The 21,597-nt window shown below is 38.0% G+C and overlaps 1 protein-coding gene and 1 pseudogene across 2 annotated transcripts in view; one reads left to right on the top strand and one right to left on the bottom strand.

Annotated features, from left to right (window-relative positions):
* The window catches only part of SPATA9 (spermatogenesis associated 9), a 60,620-nt gene that overhangs the window by 12,489 nt on the left and 26,534 nt on the right, over positions 1 to 21,597 (bottom strand). The window contains exons 2-5 of one of the 2 annotated variants that reach the window (XM_070373157.1): positions 17,184 to 17,244; positions 16,204 to 16,352; positions 15,373 to 15,461; positions 3,725 to 3,952 (exon numbers count right to left, since the gene is read on the bottom strand). In XM_070373157.1, coding sequence (XP_070229258.1) covers positions 3,725 to 3,952; positions 15,373 to 15,438 — 294 coding nt within the window. In that variant the 5' untranslated portion in view covers positions 15,439 to 15,461; positions 16,204 to 16,352; positions 17,184 to 17,244. The remainder of the gene's footprint in view (positions 1 to 3,724; positions 3,953 to 15,372; positions 15,462 to 16,203; positions 16,353 to 17,183; positions 17,245 to 21,597) is intronic. The other variant, XM_070373156.1, reaches the window with a different exon arrangement.
* On the top strand, positions 19,061 to 19,228 carry LOC102268999 (ATP synthase membrane subunit K, mitochondrial pseudogene; annotated as a pseudogene).

Here is a 21,597-nt window from a genome sequence, read left to right on the forward strand (position 1 = left end):
AACAGAATGAAGATGAGACTTGGATGCCCATGAGGTGAGGTCAGGCCTTTGTAGAGCTGTAATGGGGACTAGAAAAACTGTACCCGCCAGACCAAAAAGGTGAGAAAGCAGGTCTCCACCCGGGACTGACCCCTCCTGAGCACAAGCAAAAGTCTCTAGAGAAACTGTTGTAACCCCAAGGCCAGAAGGTATTTCTATTTTTAAAAAATCCCTACTGAAGAAAAATTTTCAATTGAAACAAAATGCTGAGTAGACACAACACAGATCACAATAGACAGAAAGATTAGCAATCCCCCTAAATCTCAAAGAATAATCTTTAAAAAGATCATAAATAATATGTTTAAAATAAAAGTGGTTATTAAAAAGAAATAATTCTATAAAAGGATGTTTTTTAAAAAGTAGAAATTTGGAGGGAAACACCAAATATTATAGAACTTCTAGAAAAGATAAATATAATGTTTGAAACTTAAAATACATTTAATAAGTAAAAGAGCATATTAGAGCTGGAGAGAGTTGGTTAACTGGACAACACATCAGAGGAAATTATTCAGATGTATCAAAAAGAGATAAAGGATAATACAAGAAAGGTAAATGGACATAAAGACTAAAATGAGAAGATTCAAAAGTGTGTTTAGTAGGCATTCTGGAATGAGATTAGAGAAAATGAGGAGGCAATATTTGAAGACATAATGGCCGAAAGTTTTCCAGAATTGAAGAAATTATCCTCGGATTCAAGAATCACAAAGGCCTCCAAGACTGTGTGTGCGCATGCTAAGCTGCTTCAGTTGTGTCCAGCTCTTTGTGACCCTGTGGACTGTAACCCATCAGGCTCCTCTGTCCATGGGATTCTTCAGGCAAGAATAATGGAGTGGGTTGCCATTTCCTGCTCCAAGGGATCTTCCCGACCCAGCCAAGGGACAAGAACCTCTGCATGTCTCCTACACTGGCAGGTGGGTTCTTTACCACTAGTGCCACCTGGGAAGCATTTTGATAACAGCTAATAAAATTGAAGCTGTTCATCCCTCATGACGCAGCAGTCCTGCAGAAACGTCTCAACATATGGACATGGACTCAGTTACAAGAGTGTTCACTGAAGCACTGTTCGCAATGTAAAAAATTTGGAAACTAAATTGTCCATCTGTCCAGTAATAGATAAACTGCGGATTCTTTTTTCTTATAATGGAATACCACAAAGAAGTTAAAATAATAAACCATAGGACCATAGCTGTGGACTTCCTAGGGGGTGCTAGTGATAAAGAATCCACCTGTCGATGCAGGAGATGCAAGAGACGCAAGTTAAATTCCTAGGTGGGGAAGAATAGGAAATGGCAATCCTCTCCAATATTCTTGCCTGTAAAATTCCATAGACAGAGGAGCCTGGCAGGCTACATAAAGTCCACGGGGCTGTACAGAGTCAGACATGACTGAGCATCCAAGTGCACACACACACAGTTCTTCAGGCTCCCCAGGTGGCTCAGTGGTAAAGAATCCATTCAGTATCATTCTCATTACTGGATAGAAGGAAACCCCAATTCCACTGGAAACAGAAATTATTTTTCTGCCATTGAATTTTCATGAGTATTGGGAGACAATTCTCCATGAATGTCTCTCATTCCTGTACAGATTGGGTCTTCTGGGCAAAGGATATGGTTGAATAGCAAACAACTTTGCCAGCTAGAGAAGGTATGTTCCTTTGGAAAGATCTAGAGACGTACTTCTCAAGACATGACACAGGGCACTGAAGAGAAAGCCTTTTCCTTCCGCTCCAGAGACATATGCTTCTCTCTCTCTCTCTCTCTCTCTGGGCAGATGAGCCAGCATTCCTATAAAAAGATCAGTCTCTTGATTTCAAGGTTCCTCTCCACAATGGAGATATGGCAGACAAAATCATTACCTAGTAAATAAAGTAAAATCTCAGCTCCTTCATAGTTTAACTTAGCAAAGAGGAGGAGAAAAGGCTCTGAATAACAATAATGGACAGTGTCTTTAAACATTATTTCATAATAAATACAGAAATAGTCTACAAAGAACAGTTCTTATATCAACTCTGTAGAAACTGTGGGTCTAACAATGCAAAGAAAGAGCAAGGCAAAACATTAGATTCAGAAAGATATTTCAGTGGGAATTTAATACAGTTCAGCTATGTTTCTTTTTGATGATCTAAAGATACAGGTATAAGCCTTATAGTGCTTAGAAATCTGATGGTTAACAGAACATAAACCATTTTTTACTTTCACAAACATCAAGTATTATAAAGGAGCCTTTTATAAATGCTGTTTCAGGCAAGTCACAGTTGAAATAGCCGATGCTTTCTGAAAATGTCAAAATCTCTGATTAAAGAGAGATTCCTATATAATATTTTATTTTAACCACTCATCATACATTTTCTCATCTTCTCAAAACAATGCATTTTTGTTTGAGGGTTCATCCTTTCCCCACCCTTAAGTGGCATTGTCTGAATGGGGCTGCAACCTCTACTCTAGGAATGAAGCAGTAGTCAATTCCTAGGCCAATCAATGTACCCCTTTCCTTGGTTTAGAGGAAAGTCAATCCCTAAAAGTTCACCTCAGGACTTAGCCAGGAATGTTGGATCAAGGACTCATTCTTTTCTGTTGTAATTGAACCTGGAAGGATGTAGCCCCTGAGAACAACTGCAAATCATCTTGTGACCATGAGGAGAAAGTCAGTCTAAGAATGGAGTCAACACAGAGAAATCTGAACCAAGAGATGAGTCAGAGAAAGAAGGAGGATCCTGAAGGTATTGTGTACTATATCCAGCTATGCCTGAAAGCTTCTCAACTCTGGGTTGTTTGACGACAAGAACTAATACATATCCTTTCTGGCTTAACTCTCATTTTAACAAAGGAATGTTCTGAATAATGCCCAGATTGAAAAACTCAGAGTGCCATAAAGTTTAGAAAAAAAGAAACTGGTCTAGAAAAACTTAGAGCTTTTTTGTCCTTAATATAATAGAGCCTCAATAAAACAACACTTGTGGAACTTGACAGAACATGGAATTTGAAACAGACCTGAACATTGACATGTCTATCAAAATGAGATTACCGCTAAAGATACTCATTATATCAAACAAAGATTATATTGGAGACATAACGAGGTTATAGGGAGGACACAAAGCACAATCATTTTTAAGGCTTGTTGTAGAATTTCTTTTAGGTTTGACATAACTGGTAATTTGCATGCTTATAAGGGACGACAGAGGATGAGATGGTTGGATGGCATCACTGACTCAATGGGCATGCTGCTGCTGCTGCTGCTAAGTCGCTTCAGTCATGTCTGACTCGGTGCAACCCCATTGATGGCAGCCCACAATGGACATGAGTTTGAGTAGACTCCAGGAGTTGGTGATGGACAGGGAGGCCTGGCGTGCTGTGGTCCATGGGGTCACAAAGAGTCGGACATGACTGAGCGACTGAAATGAACTGAACTGATTTAGGTTGAACCATTTGAAATCAAAAGTTTCATTTAGTTCAATCAAATAACAAGGGAGAAAAAAGTCTGATTACTTCCTATTTCAGATTTATTTAAACCAGAGAACATACTGTATTGAAAAAAAAGGCCCATTCATTCATTTTTCTTAGCCAACGGTTCTTGTTTTACATCTAGGACAGTCAAATGTGCTACATTTTCATTTTTCATACTGTGCAGTTTCAGAATAGTTCCTACAAAAAGACCCACATCCTGAGCAAATGCAATGTTCACTTACCTGTATGTTGTACAGGGGTTGCCTTGGTGCATTAACTTCCTTGAGCAAACGATGAGATATGGCCCTTAACTCTAAAAGTCTGCAAGCAAGCTGAGGCTGCAGAAGTTTGGCAACTGATTTGGAGGATCTGGAAATGCTGTTTAATCCTTGAATTAATGTTCCTCGGTTGATCTTGGCTAAAGCGATAGCCATTCTGATTTTGGATGGTTTTTGCATGGGTTCTCTTTTCTGAAAAAGAAGTCTTTGAAAAGTGACTGATGTGTGATTCTCCAGTGCATTATTTATTTATTAAAATTTTTTAAAAAATTTGAAATATAGTTGATGGACAATAGTATGGTAGTCCTGGGTGTGCTCCATAATTTGACATTTGCAAACAGTATGAAACAACACCACAATAAGTCTAGTAACCATCTGTTCCCATACAAAGTTATTACAATATTGTTGATCATGTTCCTCGTGCTGCATATTGCATCCTCATTACTTATTATATACCTGGAGATTTGTGCCTCTTAATCCCCTTCATTTATCTCACTCACACTGCTCCCTTCCTCCATTCTGCCTGAAACCCCCGCAACCACCCATTTGTTTCCAGGACATTTAAAAAATCTCTAGGCAGAGACAAGTGCCACCTAACTGTACATTGCGCCTGATACTAGGTGTCCAGTAATTATCTCCTACCCTCTATACAGCTCACGGATCCCATTCTTGTATTTAAATAACTATATGAGTATATGATTTTTTTCCTTACAATGTGAAAGTGAAAGTCACTCAGTCGTGTCCGATATTGGGACCCCATGGACTGTAGCCCGCCAGACTCTCTGTCCACTGAATTTTCCAGGCAAAAATAGTGGAGTGGGTTGCCATTTCCAGAATTAACTTATGAGCCTAAAGACAAAAACTTTTCATTTTGTCTCTGGATTTATTTGGTTTTGCATTTTTTAAAAAGAGCTCTTTCAAAAGTGAACAATTCTTATTCAAATATCATTCAATATTTGAATTTTTCAAACAACCCTTATTCAAAACTCTTATAAATATTTTTCCAGCTTACTTTAAAATTTCAAATGATAATATACAGCACATACACATAATGTACAATTTACTTGAAAACATTTTTTTACTAGTTAAGGTGCAGACAGAGCAAAGGAAGGATGTTAATGAGCCCAGGTTCTTCCATCTTCCCATACACAGTAAAGCGCCAAATTTGTTAACTTGAGATGTCTGGTTTTCCTTTTTTTTTAATTAAATGAAAAGATCTTTAAATTCTACAGTGCTTTACAATTTATGGTATCATATAATCCCATAGTAACTCCTTTTCTATCTGTTAACCTTGTGCTGCCCCTCCCCTTTCCTTCTCCCCACTGGTAGCCACTAGTTGCTCCCTATATCTCTGAATCTGGTTCTTTCTTGTTTTACTCACTAGTTTGTTATCTTTTTTAAGATTTCACATATAAGTGATAAGAACAGTATTTGTCTTTCTCTGTCTGACTTATTTCACTTAGCCAAATGCCCTCCAAGTCCATCTCTGTTACTGCAAATGGCAAAATTTCATTTTTATGGCCAAATAGTATTCCATTGTGTAACACATCTTCTTTATCCATTCATCAGTTGATGGATACTTAGGTTGCTTCCATATCTTGGCAATTGTAAATAATGCTGCTACGAACACTGAGGTGCAGGCATCTTTCTGAACTAGTGCTTTTAACTTTTTGGGTGTATACTCAGGAGTTTAATTGCTGGGTCATATGGTAGTTCTATTTTTAGTTTTTGAGAAATTGCCATACTGTTTTCCACAGTGGCTATACCAGTTTACATTCCCAACACCAGCGCAGGAGGGTTCCTATTTCTCCACACCCTCAGTGACAGTATTTACGTTCTTTTTGATGACAGCCATCCTGACAGGTGTGAGGTGATATCTCATGTTGTTTTCATGTGTATTTCCCTGATGACTAGCAACGATGAACATCTTTTCATGTGCCTGATAGCAATCTGCATTTCCTCTTTAGAAAAATGTCTGTTCAGTTCTTCTGCCAATTTTTAAAGTCAGATTGTTGACTTTTTAAATGTTAAATTTCACAAAATATTTATATATGTTGGATATTACCCTTATCAGTCACGTCATTTGCAGGAATTTTATAGTATCCACTCTTGCATTTGGGTATCTAATCCATTTTGAGTTTATTTTTATACATGGTGTTAGAGAACACTAATTTCATTCTTATGTAAGTAGCCGTCCAGTTTTCCTAGCATTGCTTATTGAAGAGACTATCTTTTCTCCACCGTATATTCTTGCCTCCTTTGTCATAGATTAGTTAACCATAAGTGTGTGGGTTTATTTCTGGGCTCTCTATGCTTTTCCATTGACCTATGTGTCTATTTTTGTGCCAGGACCATACAGTTTTGGTTATTATAGCTTTGTAATATAGTCTGAAGTCAGAGAGCATGATTCCTCCCATGTGTTCTTCTTTCTCAGGAGTGTTTTGGCTATTTGGGGTCTTTTGTGTTTCCATATAAGTTTTAAAATTATTTGTTCTAGTTCTGTGAAAAAAAATTCCATTGGTATTTTGATAGGGATTATGTTGAATCTGTATGTTGCCTTGAGTGGTATGATCATTTTAATAATATTAATTCTTCCAATCCAAGAATATGGTATATCTCTCCATTTGTCTGCGTGTCTTCAATTTCTTTCATTAGTGTCTTATAGTTTTCCAAGTACAAGTCTTTTACCTCCATGCTGCTGCTACTGCTACTGCTGCTAAGTTGCTTCAGTCGTGTCTGACTCTGTGCGACTCAATGGATGGCAGCCCACCAGGCTCCCCCATCCCTGGGATTCTCTAGGAAAGAGCACTGGAGTGGGTTGCCATTTCCTTCTCCAATGCATGAAAGTGAAAAGTGAAAGCAACCCCATGGACTGCAGCCTACCAGGCTCCTCTGTCCATGGGATTTTCCAGGCAAGAGTACTGGAGTGGGGTGCCATTGCCTTCTCTGATAGGTAGGTTTATTCCTAGGTATTTTATCCTTTTTGATGCAATGGTGAATGGGATTGTTTCTTTAACTTCTCTTTCTGATCGTCTATTGTTAGTGTATGGAAATGCAGCAGATTTTTAAATATTAATTTTGTATCCTGCAGCTTTACTGAACCCACTGATGAGCTCAAGTAGTTTTCTGGTAGCATCTTTAGGATTCTCTATGTATAATATCATGTCAACTGCAAACAGTGACAGCTTTACTTCTTCCTTTCCAATTTGGATTCCTTTAATTTTTTTCTTCTCTGATACCTGTGGCTAGGACTTCCAAAACTATGTTGAATCAAAGTTGTGAGAGTCGATGGACATCCTTGTATATAATGTACAGCATACATACATAATACAAAAAGTATGATTTAAATTTTTAATGTTAAAATATAGTACACATACACTATGCATTGTACAGTTTAAAAGAAAAATAAAACAAAAGCCCTATATACTAAACCCCACTCCAGTACTCTTGCCTGGAAAATCCCATGGGTGGAGGAGCCTGGTGGGCTGCAGTCCACGGGATCGCTAAGAGTCAGACACAACTGAGTGACTTCACTTTCACTTTTCACTTTCATGCATTGGAGAGGGAAATGGCAAGCCACTCCAGTGTTCTTGCCTGGAGAATCCCAGGGACGGGGGAGCCTGGTGGGCTGCTGTCTATGGGGTCACACAGAGTTGGACACGACTGAGGCAACTTAGGAGCAGCAGCAGCTATATACTAAACAAACTCACAATACTTTCAGTTCTGAAAACCTCAAATCTTCTGTGAACATTCTGACAGAAAACACTTCTGGCATTTCTAAAACACATGACATGTAGCTCTCTGTTCTAGCAGAAAGTGAACCACAGGGAAATTACTTACAATGTGGTTAGACTGCATTCCAGGCAACAGACAAGTATAATTTCCATTATTCATTTAAGTAATTTTATGAGCTATTCTAGCTTTTGACTCATTGGAAAAGACTCTGATGCTGGGAGGGACTGGGGGAAGGAGGAGAAGGGGACAACAGAGGATGACATGGTTGGATGGCATCACTGACTTGATGGACGTGAGTCTGAGTGAACTCCGGGAGTTGGTGATGGACAGGGAGGCCTGACGTGCTGCGATTCATGGGGTCACAAAGAGTCGGACACGACTGAGTGACTGAACTGAACTGAACTGAACTGATTCTGGCTTTTCAATATATAACTTGGAGGAAAGAGTTAATAACAAAAAGAAGCAACTTTGAATCTCATTTATTTGTTGAGTCCAAATATCTAAGTTCAAAACATCTTTTGGATTTTTTGATCTACAATAAACATCATATTTAAGGGCTAACATGATGTATCTTTATTTTAAATGCCTCAGCTTTTATCCTGCAGTGATAATTTTATTAGTGCTGTTTTTGTCATCAAATTTCAGTACTTCTCTTACTCGTCAGCATTTGCCACTGGAGATAATCAAAAGCTGTTCTAGCCTGTCAATGACGATGTATTTCTGCAACATCTGGTGTCCTACTGTGGCTTAGTCTATTAACTTTGCTGAGAAGTCCCATTAGCCCACCTGTGGTCTCAATCCTCATAGTCAACAGAACAGTAGAGGATGGGCTAAGCTGTGGGCTGCTACAGTTGCTATAATTCCAAGCCTCTTTAGAGCACAGCAGTCCTTACAAGCTGTTATATGGTAGGTAGAACAAGCACAAAAAATACACAGGTGCCATCAGTTGATATTATCTAAGCTGGCCGCAAACACACCTTGAGGAGAAACCACATGGTCTGCAGTATCCAAAGTTCCTGCACAAACAGATTCAATCTCTTGTGACCTTACGCTCTGCTGCACTGCCTCTTCCTCCCAACTCCTCCTCAAGGCAGAGCAACTGGAAAAAGTTTGGTTTTACTTCCAATCACAATTTCCAGTTGTCCCTTGGTATCCCATGTGGATTAGTCAGTTCTGAGACCCCCAAGCATCTCAAAATCCGTGGATGCTTAAGTCCTTTATATAAAACAGTATTTGCATATAACTAGGCATATCCTCCTTTACACTTTAAATCATCTCTACATTACTTATAAAACCTCATACAATGTGTTATATAAATAGTTGTCTGCAATCAGCAAACTTAAGTTTTGCTTCTTGGAACTTACTGGAATTTTGTTTCCTGAATATTTTCAATCAGAGGTTTGTTGAATCCCGGGTACTGAGAACTGACTGTACTGCGTTTTCTCTCATTATAATTTATAATCAGACGGTGAGGGCCACATTGCCAGGTCAAACAGAAACGGGAAATGTGCAGTCCCACCATTACTGAAACCTTGTCTATGTGGTCATTAGTGTTTTAGGGACCTTCATTTTTTCAGCTGCAAAATATTAACATTCTGTAGTTTCCCTGTCCTGATTTTGTCAGTTCCTTTACAAAATCTTGGTGATCTGTATTGGCCTGGATTCACTGACTTTGCATGTGTATTTCAATTAACCAATCTTGATGCATTCTTCCAAACATTACACTAGATTGATCCATTCAACTTTCTCCTCTTTTACAAAATTGTCTAAGTTTTTATCTCTGTAGAAAAATAAGCCTATTTGTAATTGATAATCTACTAATCAAAAGTCTCCTGTAAGGTTCATAAAATTTGTGTTGACCAAAAATACAGCATTTATTACAAACAATATTTTAAAAAATTCAAGTGTGCATTATAGTAAAGCTTTATTGCACTTTTGGTTATCTTTCTCATTTTAGTTTCCTCCTGAGTTTAGGGCATTTTCCAACAGACTCAGTCTCTTCCTAATTAATATCATCTTTGTTTCCTTTAATGCTTAAATGGTTACAATTTGATGACTCTGCTTCCATTTTAAAATGCCTAAGGAAGGCATTTTGATACTTTCCTAGATAACTGAAAGAATTATTACTTTTTAACAACAAGATGTTTCTGATTCCTTTTATTTTCCCTACCACAAAACATGGAATCAATTTGTTCCCAAGAAGACCATCATTGCTTTTAAGAAGAACAGTGTTAGAAACCAAATCTGGGCACAGGAGTGCATGTTGAGTGGTTCTTCATGGCTCTGAGAATACAAAGTTGACAGCAGAGAAAAGGTTACTTATATTTTTTAAAATGCAGAAAGAGACATTCTTTAAAAAAAAAAAAAAAAGTCACCAGTTTATGCTGATGGTTCCAATTCACTCTTACTTTCAGTGCGTTACTTTTTAAATTAGCTCTAACAGAAAATTTTAAATAAAAGGTTCTTCCTCATTGAAGTACCAGCTTTTCCTTTTTGTCTGCTATCAAGGAAATGGCACCCCACTCCAGTACTTTTGCCTAGAAAATCCCATGGACGGAGGAGCCTGGTGGGCTGCAGTCCATGGGGTCGCAGAGTCGGACACGACTGAACAACTTCACTTTCTTTTCACTTTATGCTATGTAGTTTCTTACCAAACCACATGTGTAAATTTAAATGTTGAACCCAAATTAAGAAGTCCTCATTTCTTTCTTTTCTTTCTAAAATTTTTTGACCCTCGGCCTAACCATCCTGGAATCTGTTGCAAAGTATACACATTCAGATGATTCTTTTTGTCATCATCGTCTGAGCATACCACCAAATGTCAGAAAAGAAAGTCTAACTCCCAACCACCACCACCTCAGGGATAAACAAGGGACTTAAAGACCATTTACCAAAGAAACTTAGCATCAATCAGAGTGACTCAAGGATCCTGCTCCAGATTCCACTATTTGAGCTCCAATCTTTGAATACACATCCTGCTTTTCTCTTTTATTTTTTCCAGAGTGGTGCCCATTTTTCTGTCATCAGCAGTTTTAATGCTGAACTCCAATTTCTAGTAACACTGGCTTTTTACTACCCTACATCTCTGAAACCAGTCTGTCAGCAAATCTCATTCAATTCTTTCTCTGAATAGCCCCAGAATTTGACCACTTCTCACCAGCCCCAGTACCAACAACTCATTCCATTAATGTTCACATGCCACTATCATCTTTTCTCCAGACTTGAAAATTAGCCTCCTCAGTGGACTCCCTGCTTCCACCCTCACCTACTTTCTTTCTGTTCCTCAACACATCAGCCAGAGAGATATAATTAAAACTTACGTCAGACCCGATCTTGCTTTTGTCCTCAAGCAGTGGCCTCCTGATGCACTCAGTGAGCACCTGAGTCCCTACAATGGTCTGAGAAGACTGCCTTTCCTTCACCTCCCTGGTCTCATCGTCTTTTTCTCTCCCTTGTCCTCTTTTATTACTTGTCGAGCTTGTTAAGTAGACCCCCATCGCAGGGACTCTGGACTAACGGTGCCAATCTAGTCCTCAAGCACACCAAGGTTTGCTCCCTCACTTCCTTCAAGTCTCAATTCAAGAATGACCTTTTCACTAAGACCCCCTTGGTCACCCTACCTTACCCATCAACTGTTCCCCCATCCCGCCCTTACACTTCACAGCCCTTCTCGGCTATGTTTTCTTCTGCTTAAGATCTACTATTAACATAATATGTAGTTTATTTTCCTTGTTTATTGTTCTTATACTTGACTAGGATATAAGTTTGGGGGCGTATTATTTTAGGATGTAAGTTTTATGGCAGCAGTGTTTTATATCCGTTTGGCTCACTGATCCTTCGCCAGTGCCTGGAATAGTGACTATCAAGCAGTAGATGCTCTGTAAATATATTTATTCAAATGAACGAATGAAAAATATAACAAGTTAATGTTGAGAAACATTGGGAAAATATAGCAAATATTAAGTAAGAAACCATCTAGGAAGTTTTCAGCACACAATGTGCTCTGCAACTTTCCCAATAATGATAGTACCCCACAAAAACAAAAAACTCAGCAAGGACAAAAACACAACTGAATTACAGAACACTCGAGCTACAGTTCTACTCTCATTATACTTAGAAACCCCTATATATACCAATACAAGCAATTTCCAGACATCACTGGTACATGCCAGTGAAACTGTGCCCCATGGGGTTAAAAAGCCCACTCTGAAGATGTACCCCATAGCGTTAACAGAAACTGGTGACTAACAATTCCTGAGCTAGTCTTACAGAAGAGCAGGGAAGTACTTGTTTTTTTAAAAAAAGACAAGACAAAACAAAACAAAACACTCTCTGCTTCATTGATCTGCCTTCACTGGTCAAGCTTGCCTTAACTGTTCCTGCAAATTGTGTACCTTCCAAGTGTCACGTGGCTTAGACAAATATATCACAAGACTTCTCTAACTATCTCCTATAGGTAACACCTCTGACATATGGCTTGCTAGTAATGGCTGCTTCAGGAACATGGAGCTAATCTTTCCCAGTTCAAACTAGTCAAGATCACATGACCATTCAACTGGGCCTGCTTGGGTGTGCAATGGGTAACTTTTTGACATCAGGGGGCCAAAAGCTGCACCCTCAGTTCATGCTAACATCAACATTTTCTCAACAGGCATCCCATGAAGAAGCGTATAACTCTGATATGCCTACAGACAGCAGATCTTAGCTCACCTTTTTCCTGCCTCCAAACACCTTCACTTGCACCTCTGACTACCCTACACTCTTCACCATATACATCCCAAGCCCCTTGCCTTTGGGGAGATGGATCTGAGATGTGTTCTGTCTCCTCACTTGGCTGTCTTATGAATAAATCCTTTCTCTGCTGCAAATTTCAGCATCTCAGCATTAGGTTTGCTGCACATTGGGCAAAGAAAATTGGTTTGGTCATACCAGCACTTTTCATACCACGTTTAAAGAAAAAAAAAAGAAGCATAGAGTTCAGAAAAACGTATCTACAGCTGTAAAAATCCAGTTTTTGCATGGATTCTAATGTGCTCTGTCTACAATCCTCAGTTTTGTAGTACATAGTTAAATGCAAGATAGTGACCAAAAAAGGGGGTTATGTAACTACTTTTCATAAGTAAATTTGATCTTACATACCATAAAAAATTTCTCTCATTCAAGTAAAGATTATTTGAACTAAAAAATTTTAATTCCTAATTATAGCTGCATTTTTTATTTGTTCAAACTTAAAAGTTTAGTATTTTAAAGTCCTCTTATAGAAATCACTTGCAATTTGCAAGTGTAAATCTTAAAAACTTACTTTTTACAAAAGATGTGGATACTGAAGGTTTTGGGTTCTGGGCTAGTTGGAAGGGAAGGAGTGGACAATACAAGACCTCAGAGGCCAGAACCTCAAGCCAGAATTCTAAAATTAACTTTCCCCGGCCCTGGTGGTGGTGGGGTGGAAACAATGTCCTTAAAAATCTTTAGCCATGAAGAATTATTTAATAACCATTATTCTGGGTATATTCTTCTATAAAAATTCTACCATCACTACCATCAAATTTTTTTTTTTTTTTTTTACCCCAGGCCAGGAACATGACTTTTTCCTAAATAGGTGCCTGAAGTTTTTTTAAAAAAAAGATTTAAATACTAATCACAAAATTTAGAGATTTAAAAAACAGTCCAATTACTAAAGCCCTCTAAGTAGTCTTAAAATCAGGATCATCCTTTCAGGATGTTTGGGAACTACAGACAATACTAGAAATAAAATCTGCAATATTTACAATCTGCCTTTTAACAATAACCTAGTTAGGGACAAAATATTAGCCTTGTTTTCTGGATAATTTATTTTTGGAGAGCAAATAACTTCAGTGTGCTACAATGTCCCCTAACTACTCAGGTTTCCTGCCAATCTCAGCAATATGTTCTTCAGAGTAAATGGTAGAAAAAGAACAATGTGCTTTGAAAATCAGAAATAAAATAATTTTAACTATGTTCATATTCTTCGTTGCAAAGATGGGGTGTGGTTCTTATAAGGAAATGGCTTCAGTGAGTTGGAAATAGGAACTTAAGAGTTCTTTGGGGATCAGAATATCAATCTATTTCACCATAAAGCGTATTTATGGCTCCAGTGATAATGAGGCTATGTAGAGGGTAGGAAGAGATGAAGGAAACTGTAAAGAAAGTTGCCGCTTTAATTAAATGAAACCCGGTTTCTCTAATGTTGGCAATGGTGGAGAAGCACAGCTTGGAAGGACAACAGGGCTTTCCAGGCTTAGGCTTCCTTGACTTTACCTTGACGTTTTCTCAATAATTACTGCCACTACTGTGCTGGCCATAACCATTTTAACTCCTAGACCAAGAAGCTCTTTCCTTAATGATCCAGAGCATGGCCAAGTCTCTCATGTTTCAAAATAATTTATACCAAGACTATGGGAATACAAATAAAAGGAAGCAATTCGTTACTAGGACTAAAATATAGAATTACAAAGTCTGATTTGCCCACTAGAGCCTTAAGACTTATTCGACCCTACTTAGCCAACCACCATCTAGATGCCATCTTACCACTGTGCAGCCAGATACTTATACTTCAGTATCACTCCTTCCCAAAGTTAAGACCTAAGGGTGATGCCATTTATTCAAATTTACTTGACATTCTGGAAATATGGTATAACATTTCATACTTTTTTGGCATGACAGTACTTCCATTGGAATATTTTCCCCTGTTCCTACCCACTTACCTTATCCCTTTCTTCAACTTGAAAACTCCTATTCATCCTTTGAGACCCAGTGTAAGCATCTTTCCTCTATGAAGTCTTCTCTGACTGCTGTATGCAGAGTCACTCCTTCCTCTAAATTGTATATTCCTCGTACCATATTTCATCACAATTACTTGTTTATAACTCTGTATCCATTAGGTTAAGCTCACTGACTGAAGGAATGCTGTCCTGTGTATCTCTGTCTTCCTTCTTCCAGATCCAGGCAAAGGATTTATTAAATGTCTAATGCCAGCTGTCCTAATGAATGGTTAAAGGTAGCTCTAACGCCTCTCCTTTGGAACGAAATATACAGACTTTGTGATTACCGTGTTACTCAAGAGTACTCTTTGGCTTCCTTCCTTCCTTTAGTGTTATGTCCCTCATGTTGATATTGCCAAAAGCCTGATTTCTGGATAAGCAGGTTGTTACTGCACCATATAACTTTACAACATATTCTATTCTGACTGTGGCCAAAATGACTGAAACCATTCTTCCAGTAAGAGTTGTGTACTTTTGAGTAAATTAGGTTACATGTGTCCCCTAAACAAATGTTACCTTTTCCTGACCAAATGTCTTTATGATTCTCTACCTAGCTCCTTCCATTCCCGTATCTTATCTTAAACCTTTTTTGGAACAGGTGTTTAAAACATATGCATATATACTTTGTTGAAATCGATATCACTATTTTCTTGCCACATTAAAACACACACTCGTGCCATAGTTACCTCTCCCGTGATATCATTTTTATCAGTTATATTTCTTCACTTACTTAATTACCACAGATTTTAGTCAAAGTATATCTAGATATTTTTCTGATTTTTACATTAAGCAAATCTTAAATAAACTATGTTGCAACTATAGCTATGAGAATGTTCTAGATTTCCAATCTAAAGGTACAGTGATTGTCCTTAAACTTAATCCCTCTATCTGCCTCACTTCCTTGCCCCACAATCTTTCTGCTTTACATAGACTCCTTCCAATGAGTCAGAGTTGAAGTGGTGTTTTCTGAGGTGAAAGGAATGTTTTCCTAAGTTTCAAATACTGATCTCATAATCACAAATTCAGTAATTGGTATGACACTAAAAATACAATATATGTTTTACAATCCTTTTCAAAGTTATAAAATCACATTACCTGATTAGACTGTGATAATCTGAGGATGGTAGGGAATTCATCTTTAAACTCATCTATAAGGTCCATGATTACTTTCTGGATCCCCTCAACTAAGACAAAAAGAAATTAGGGGGTAAAAATATGCTTAACTAAAAATCTCCTAGACATGATTCAAAAGAACATGGAACGCTGCGTCCACCTTGGGGATTTAACTCCCGGTTTCCATACCCCGATCCCCTTCACAAGAATAGTGTGCATACTTCTTCCAGAAAAGTTCTTCAACACCTGCCCACATATCCACCCAACAGGTTTGATTGGCATGTTGAGTTCCTACTTCACAGCAAGCTTGCAGGCCTGGGCACTGCCCATCCTCCTCTACCATTAGTGAGGGGTGAGGGTAGCCTTCCCACTCAGGGAAGCAAGCGAGGACAGAACCCGCAGTTCCGAATTGTTACTGCACAATGGGCCTCTAAGAACTTGCTACAGAATCCTCTGAAATCACTCTGGGCCTAAGAGGAGGAAGAGTGTGTTTGGAGCCACAAGGGGAGGAGAAATGAGATTTAAAAATGAAGCACACCAAGGAGTTCTGCAATAGGGATTGAATTTTGTCTCAATTTCTGCAGTGATACTTCAATTATTGGATCATCTGAGAACAAAGCTCCCTTTGGAAAGAGTTGGCATACACTTTAAAAGAAATGCTTCACCTTTGATGCCAAGCGAGAAAGAAACACCAGCAGTTAACTCAGAAAGAGACTTCTGCACAGGCTGTTTTTCCTTCACCCAAATGAGGATCACTAGGTCAGACCAAGGCAAAATCATGAAGTCTTTGGTTTGCCTTCTTCAAAATCTCACCTTTCTGTTTTCTTCATCCTTGTCCTTTCGAGTACTTTCCCACTCAGACAACCATTATTTTCTCCTTGTCAAAGCTGGAAAGAACTGCATGTCACGCAGACTTGATTATATTCTGGGCCTCCCAAGTGGAACCAGTGGTAAAGAACCACCTGCCAATGAAGGTCGACTTAGAGAGACCTGGGTTCAATCCCTGGGTTGGGGAGATCCCCTGGAGGAGGGCATGGCAACCCACTCCTGTATTCTTGCCTGGAGAATCCCATGGACAGAGGAACCTGGCAGGCTACAGTCCACAGGGTTGCAAAGGTTATATTTTAGTGTGGATGAGCTAGTTGGTCAACTCAAATCCATTTTAATTTGAAGCCTTTATATTTAACTGTAGCTAGATGGGTTTCTTCAGCAAGCATAAAACTGGCAGCTGGAGGTCTGTGTAAGGGAACTACCAGGAAAAGAGAAACGATCATCTTAGGATCCTTCTAGCTTGTGGGGCCTGCCACCTGGTTTCACCCAGTCCTCAGTCCTCACCTCTCTGAGAACACTCTCCATCACAGCATCACCACCTCTCTGCCTCTGAACAGCACCTGCTTCCCTCCATCAGAAAGCTGATGCTAAAGAGAACTAACCCTTACCATTTGGAATGTGAAATCTACTGCCAGAAAGAAAATATTATTAGACAGTGATGAACACATGAACTGGGAGTCTACATGAAAATGAAACCCTTTATTTGCACTATTAAGACACGTGGCTATCACAGTCTACCAGAGTAACACCCGTTAGGACCTCTCTCTCTCTCGGTCGTCTGTGTTCTCCACTCCCATCAACTCCCGAATTCTTTTTTCCATCTCCCATCCTCAATGTCTGAGCTCCCAATTGTTTCACCTGGTTTTCTTTTCATCCATCTCATCCTCCTAGGCATCCTGTAAAATTTTTAAAAATCTATAGGAAAACATATCATGTTAATATTTCCCATACTCCAAGCTTACCTGACTCTGTTGTTAGTTATGCTAATGAAATTCTTTTTGTCTTTTCTTAATGGCCTTCTCCCTGCAAAGGAAGCCATGGAAAAAGACAGGGTGATAAGTAAAAAAAAAAAAAAAAAAAATCCCATCTTTCCCTACTTACATTTGTGACCATATCTGATAATATTTAATATTGGGGCTTTATTTAATCATATTTTATGCCTATATCCTTACATATATTACATTATTATAGACTAAGATGAAATAATGTCAGTGGCTATCTTTAGTTATTTGTTGTTATTTACAACTCATGATTGAGTATTCCATACTTAAAAAATTTGAATTAAAAATTTGAGGTAGCTTGCATGTAAATAGGATGTTTGTAAACTGAATTATTTGAAATGTACTAAGGGAACTTTAGTCTTTAAAAGTACAATAACTAACCCTAGATAAATCCTCCTGGAAGGTAAAGAATCATCTTTCTTTAGAGTGACTGCAAATGTTTAGCTTTTAGTCTAACAGTATCCTCTTTTTTATTGGAATATAGTTGCTTTACACTGCTGTGTCAGTTTCCACTATACAACAAAGTGAATCAGCCATATGTGTGTATATATATCCCTTTTTTTGGATTTCCCTTCCATTTAGGTCACCACAGAACACCGAGTAGATTTCTCTGTGCTATACTGTGGGCTCTAATTATCTATTTTATACATAGTAGTATATATATGTCAATCTTGATCTCCCAAACCATCCCATCACCACCCCCTTCCCTCATACAATGTGTCTTTATCTCTGTGTGTCTATTTCTGCTTTGCAAATAAGATTATTTATACCATTTTCCTCGATTCCACATGTATGTGTTAATATTATGATATCTGTATGATATCTGTTTTTATCTCTCTGACTTACTTCAGTCTGTAGGACAGTCTCTCGGTCCATCCACATCTCTGTGAATGAGTGTTTCATTCCTTTTTTGGCTGAGTAATATGCCATTGTATATCTGTACCACATGTTCCTTATGGATTCATCTGTCAATGGACATTTAGGTTGCTTCCATGTCCTGGCTATTATAAACAGTGCTTCAGTAAACACTGGAATCAGGTATAGTTTTGAATTATGGTTTTCTCTGGGTATATGCAGTAGTGGGGTTTCTGGATCATATGGTAGTCCTATTTTTACTTTTTAAAGGAACTTCCATACTGTTCTCCATATTGGCTATGTCACTATCAGTTTACATCCCCACCAGTAATCATCTTTTTAACATGAAAAATAAATACCTGCTAATATCTTGTAAATACAGATTTTCAAAGATATATATACACACACACACAAAAACACACATTTTGCTTCTCCTTTAAAATGACTTAATAACTATATTCTACAATTCCAGTTGAGTACCATTAATATGAAGTAGACCTGGAAAGCCTGATGGAAGTCTTCAGATAGTTACAGTAAAATGATAGACCACACCGAGGACAGAATTAGCAACAGTGGTATTGCCATGCAGTTTAGGAACTTCTGAGGTTGGTTAGATGATAGGAAACTGGGAAGGTCAGATTTCCTGTTGTCTGTTTCCTACATCACAATATAAACTTCATGAGCTCAGGGTCTTTGGTTGGCTCAAGTTTATATTCCCAATACGTGATAATGCTTTTACAGTTTTACAAAAATATGTCCTTAATGGGGCTCCCCTGATGGCTCAGCAGGTAAAGAATCCTCCTGCAATTTGTTACTTATGTCTTGGGCAGGATGAAAATTTTAATCATTAACAAAGTCCATGTTAATGATTGAATGCATTAGGGGGAGGTGGAATCTTCCAGAGGGACTGAGGGGCAGCGGCTTACTGTGAAGGACACAGGCCATGGAGTTTGAGCCTTTTGGAAGACTGAAATCATGGGGGTCCAGAAACTGATGCCTAGTTCCGTTTCACTGGTATCAAAAAATATTGTAACTCTTACACCCTCACAGGGAGAATGAATTGTGTGCTGGCCACATACAGAGGTATTGCTTTGACATTCTTAGACTTCAAGTGAAGGTCTTAAAAAACTCTAGCTGTAAAAGCAACATAAACAGATTGTGAACTGTACATTATGTGTTAAGTTCCCACGCTTGAAGAAGCTAATGTGAACTCATCGTGTGATACTCAATTTATATAATAAATTATGAAACTGGGAAAAAAAAGTCTGTGTGTGTCTGTGTGAGTCACTCAGTTGTGTCTGACTCTTTGCAACCCCATGGACTATAATAGTCTGCAAGGCTCCTCTGCCCGTGGAATTCTCCAGGCAAGTATACTGGGGTGGGTTGCCTTTCCCTTCTCCAGGGGATCTTCCCAATCCAGGGATCAATCTTTCCAATCCAGGTCTCCTGCACTGCAGGTGGATTTCTTACCCTCTGAGCCACCAGGGAAGCCCTACCAAAGTCTTCGTAGAGTCAATTAACTGAAATGTAAATGCAAAACACTTAAGATACATCACATACAAACAATAATGTTTATTAAACACCGTGGGAAGAAAATGTGTGTTCTCCATGTACAAAGTACTACATTTTAACTGAGTTTCCCTTATAGTGGCAGAACCTAAATAATTAACTGAATTAATTCAAGATGAGCTCTATAGGGAAATAGATACACTGAGAACGCTTGTCTTTGATTTTCCTTTACACTTTTGTTGCTAAATAGTACTGAGTAGATTAACTGCAGCCTATTATTCTATATATATGAGAATAGAAAATTAAAAGTGTACAAGTTCTTGGATTTAGTACTGATGCGTAAGTGAAAACATACAATGCAGTAAAGATCGAAAGACTATATACGTAAATTTTTTCAAATATTTACTTCTAAAAAGTAATCCCCAACTAAAAATCGAAAACAAATTGGAAAAAAATTACTTTCATATCAAATTGGTTACAAGACCTACAAATGATTTGAGTGGGTTTACATTTTTAATTGAAGTATAGTTGATTTTCAATGTTTCAGTTATACTGTAAAGTGATTCATCTGTATGTGTGTGTGTATGCAAGTTATTTTTTCAGATTATTTTCCATTATAGGCTATTACAAGATATTGAATATAGCTCCTTGTACTATATAGTAAGACCCTTGTTTTTATTTATTGGGTTCACCAAAAAGTTCATACCAGTACAGAAAAACCTGAATGAAATTTCTGACAAGCCCAATGTTTTATATATAGTAGTGTGTATTTGTTAATCCTAAATTCCTAATTTATCCCTTCCCTTCCTTTCCCCTTTGGTAACCATAAATTTGCTTTTTATGTCTGTGAGTTTATTCCTGTTTTAAAATAAGTTCATTTGTATTCATATCATATTTTAAGATTCCACATATGTGTTATCACATGATATGTGTCTTATTCTGTCTGATTTACTCCACTGAGTATGATGGTCTCTAGGTCCCTCCATGTTATCTCAAATGGCATCATTTCATTCTTTTTGAGGGCTGAGTAATATCCCCCCCACCTTTTTTTTTTGCTTGTGGAAAGACTTTTCATATTGGAGTAGGCTGCCATTCCCTTCTCCAAGGGATCTTTCCAACCCAGGGATTGAACCTGAATCTCTTGCATCTCTTGCACTGCAGGTAGATTCTTTATCATCTGAGCCACCAGGGAAGCCCTTTTCATATATTATACTCTGATAAAGAACTTAAATGGAATTATGTGTAAATTAATATAAAATGATACCTCTATACCTCTGGTATTGACAGGTTTGAACTTGTACTCAAAGTGAAAGAAAGTGAAAGTGAAGTTACTCAGTCATGTCTGACTCTTTGTGACCCGATGGACTGTAGCCCACCAGGCTCCTCCATCCATGGGATTTTCCAGGCAAGAATACTGGAGTGGGTTGCCATTTTCTTCTCCAGAGGATCTTCTCAACCCAGGGATTGAACCCAGGTCTCCCTCATTGTAGGCAGACGCTTTACCGTCTGAGCCACCAGGGAAGTACCTTAAGGAACAACCATAATCCTTGGAATGATTGCATTAATGATTTCTTGTCCTTAGTCCATTGGAAGCTTTTTGATTATAGGAACTCATAGGGCTCATTTTTGTTTTATTGAAATCCCATTTAGTTATAAATTAGTTGTAGATAATCAGTTGCTTCAAATAAACTGAAAATATATATCTGACTTTTGGGAAACTTCATAGGTTTCTTTATCTATCATGTAGGTGATTATATATGGATACATTAAAAAAATAAGAGATTTTTTTCACTTCAACTTGAAATATTATCCCTGTATATTGCATGAATGAGAGATTTCCCCATATTTCCATCAGAGTAATATACTTGCTTTAATTCTTAAGCATGAGTGAACATGATACAAAAATTTGTGCTGACTTACTTGTGAAGAATGCATTTAAAGCTATTTTAAATGTGTTTCAATTTGTGAGACTTTACTTATTAAGAAATTGGTTATTATACTTAACATTCTA

This window comes from Bos mutus, chromosome 7 (genome assembly GCF_027580195.1).
Source record: "Bos mutus isolate GX-2022 chromosome 7, NWIPB_WYAK_1.1, whole genome shotgun sequence".
NCBI classification, from domain to species: Eukaryota; Metazoa; Chordata; class Mammalia; order Artiodactyla; family Bovidae; genus Bos; species Bos mutus.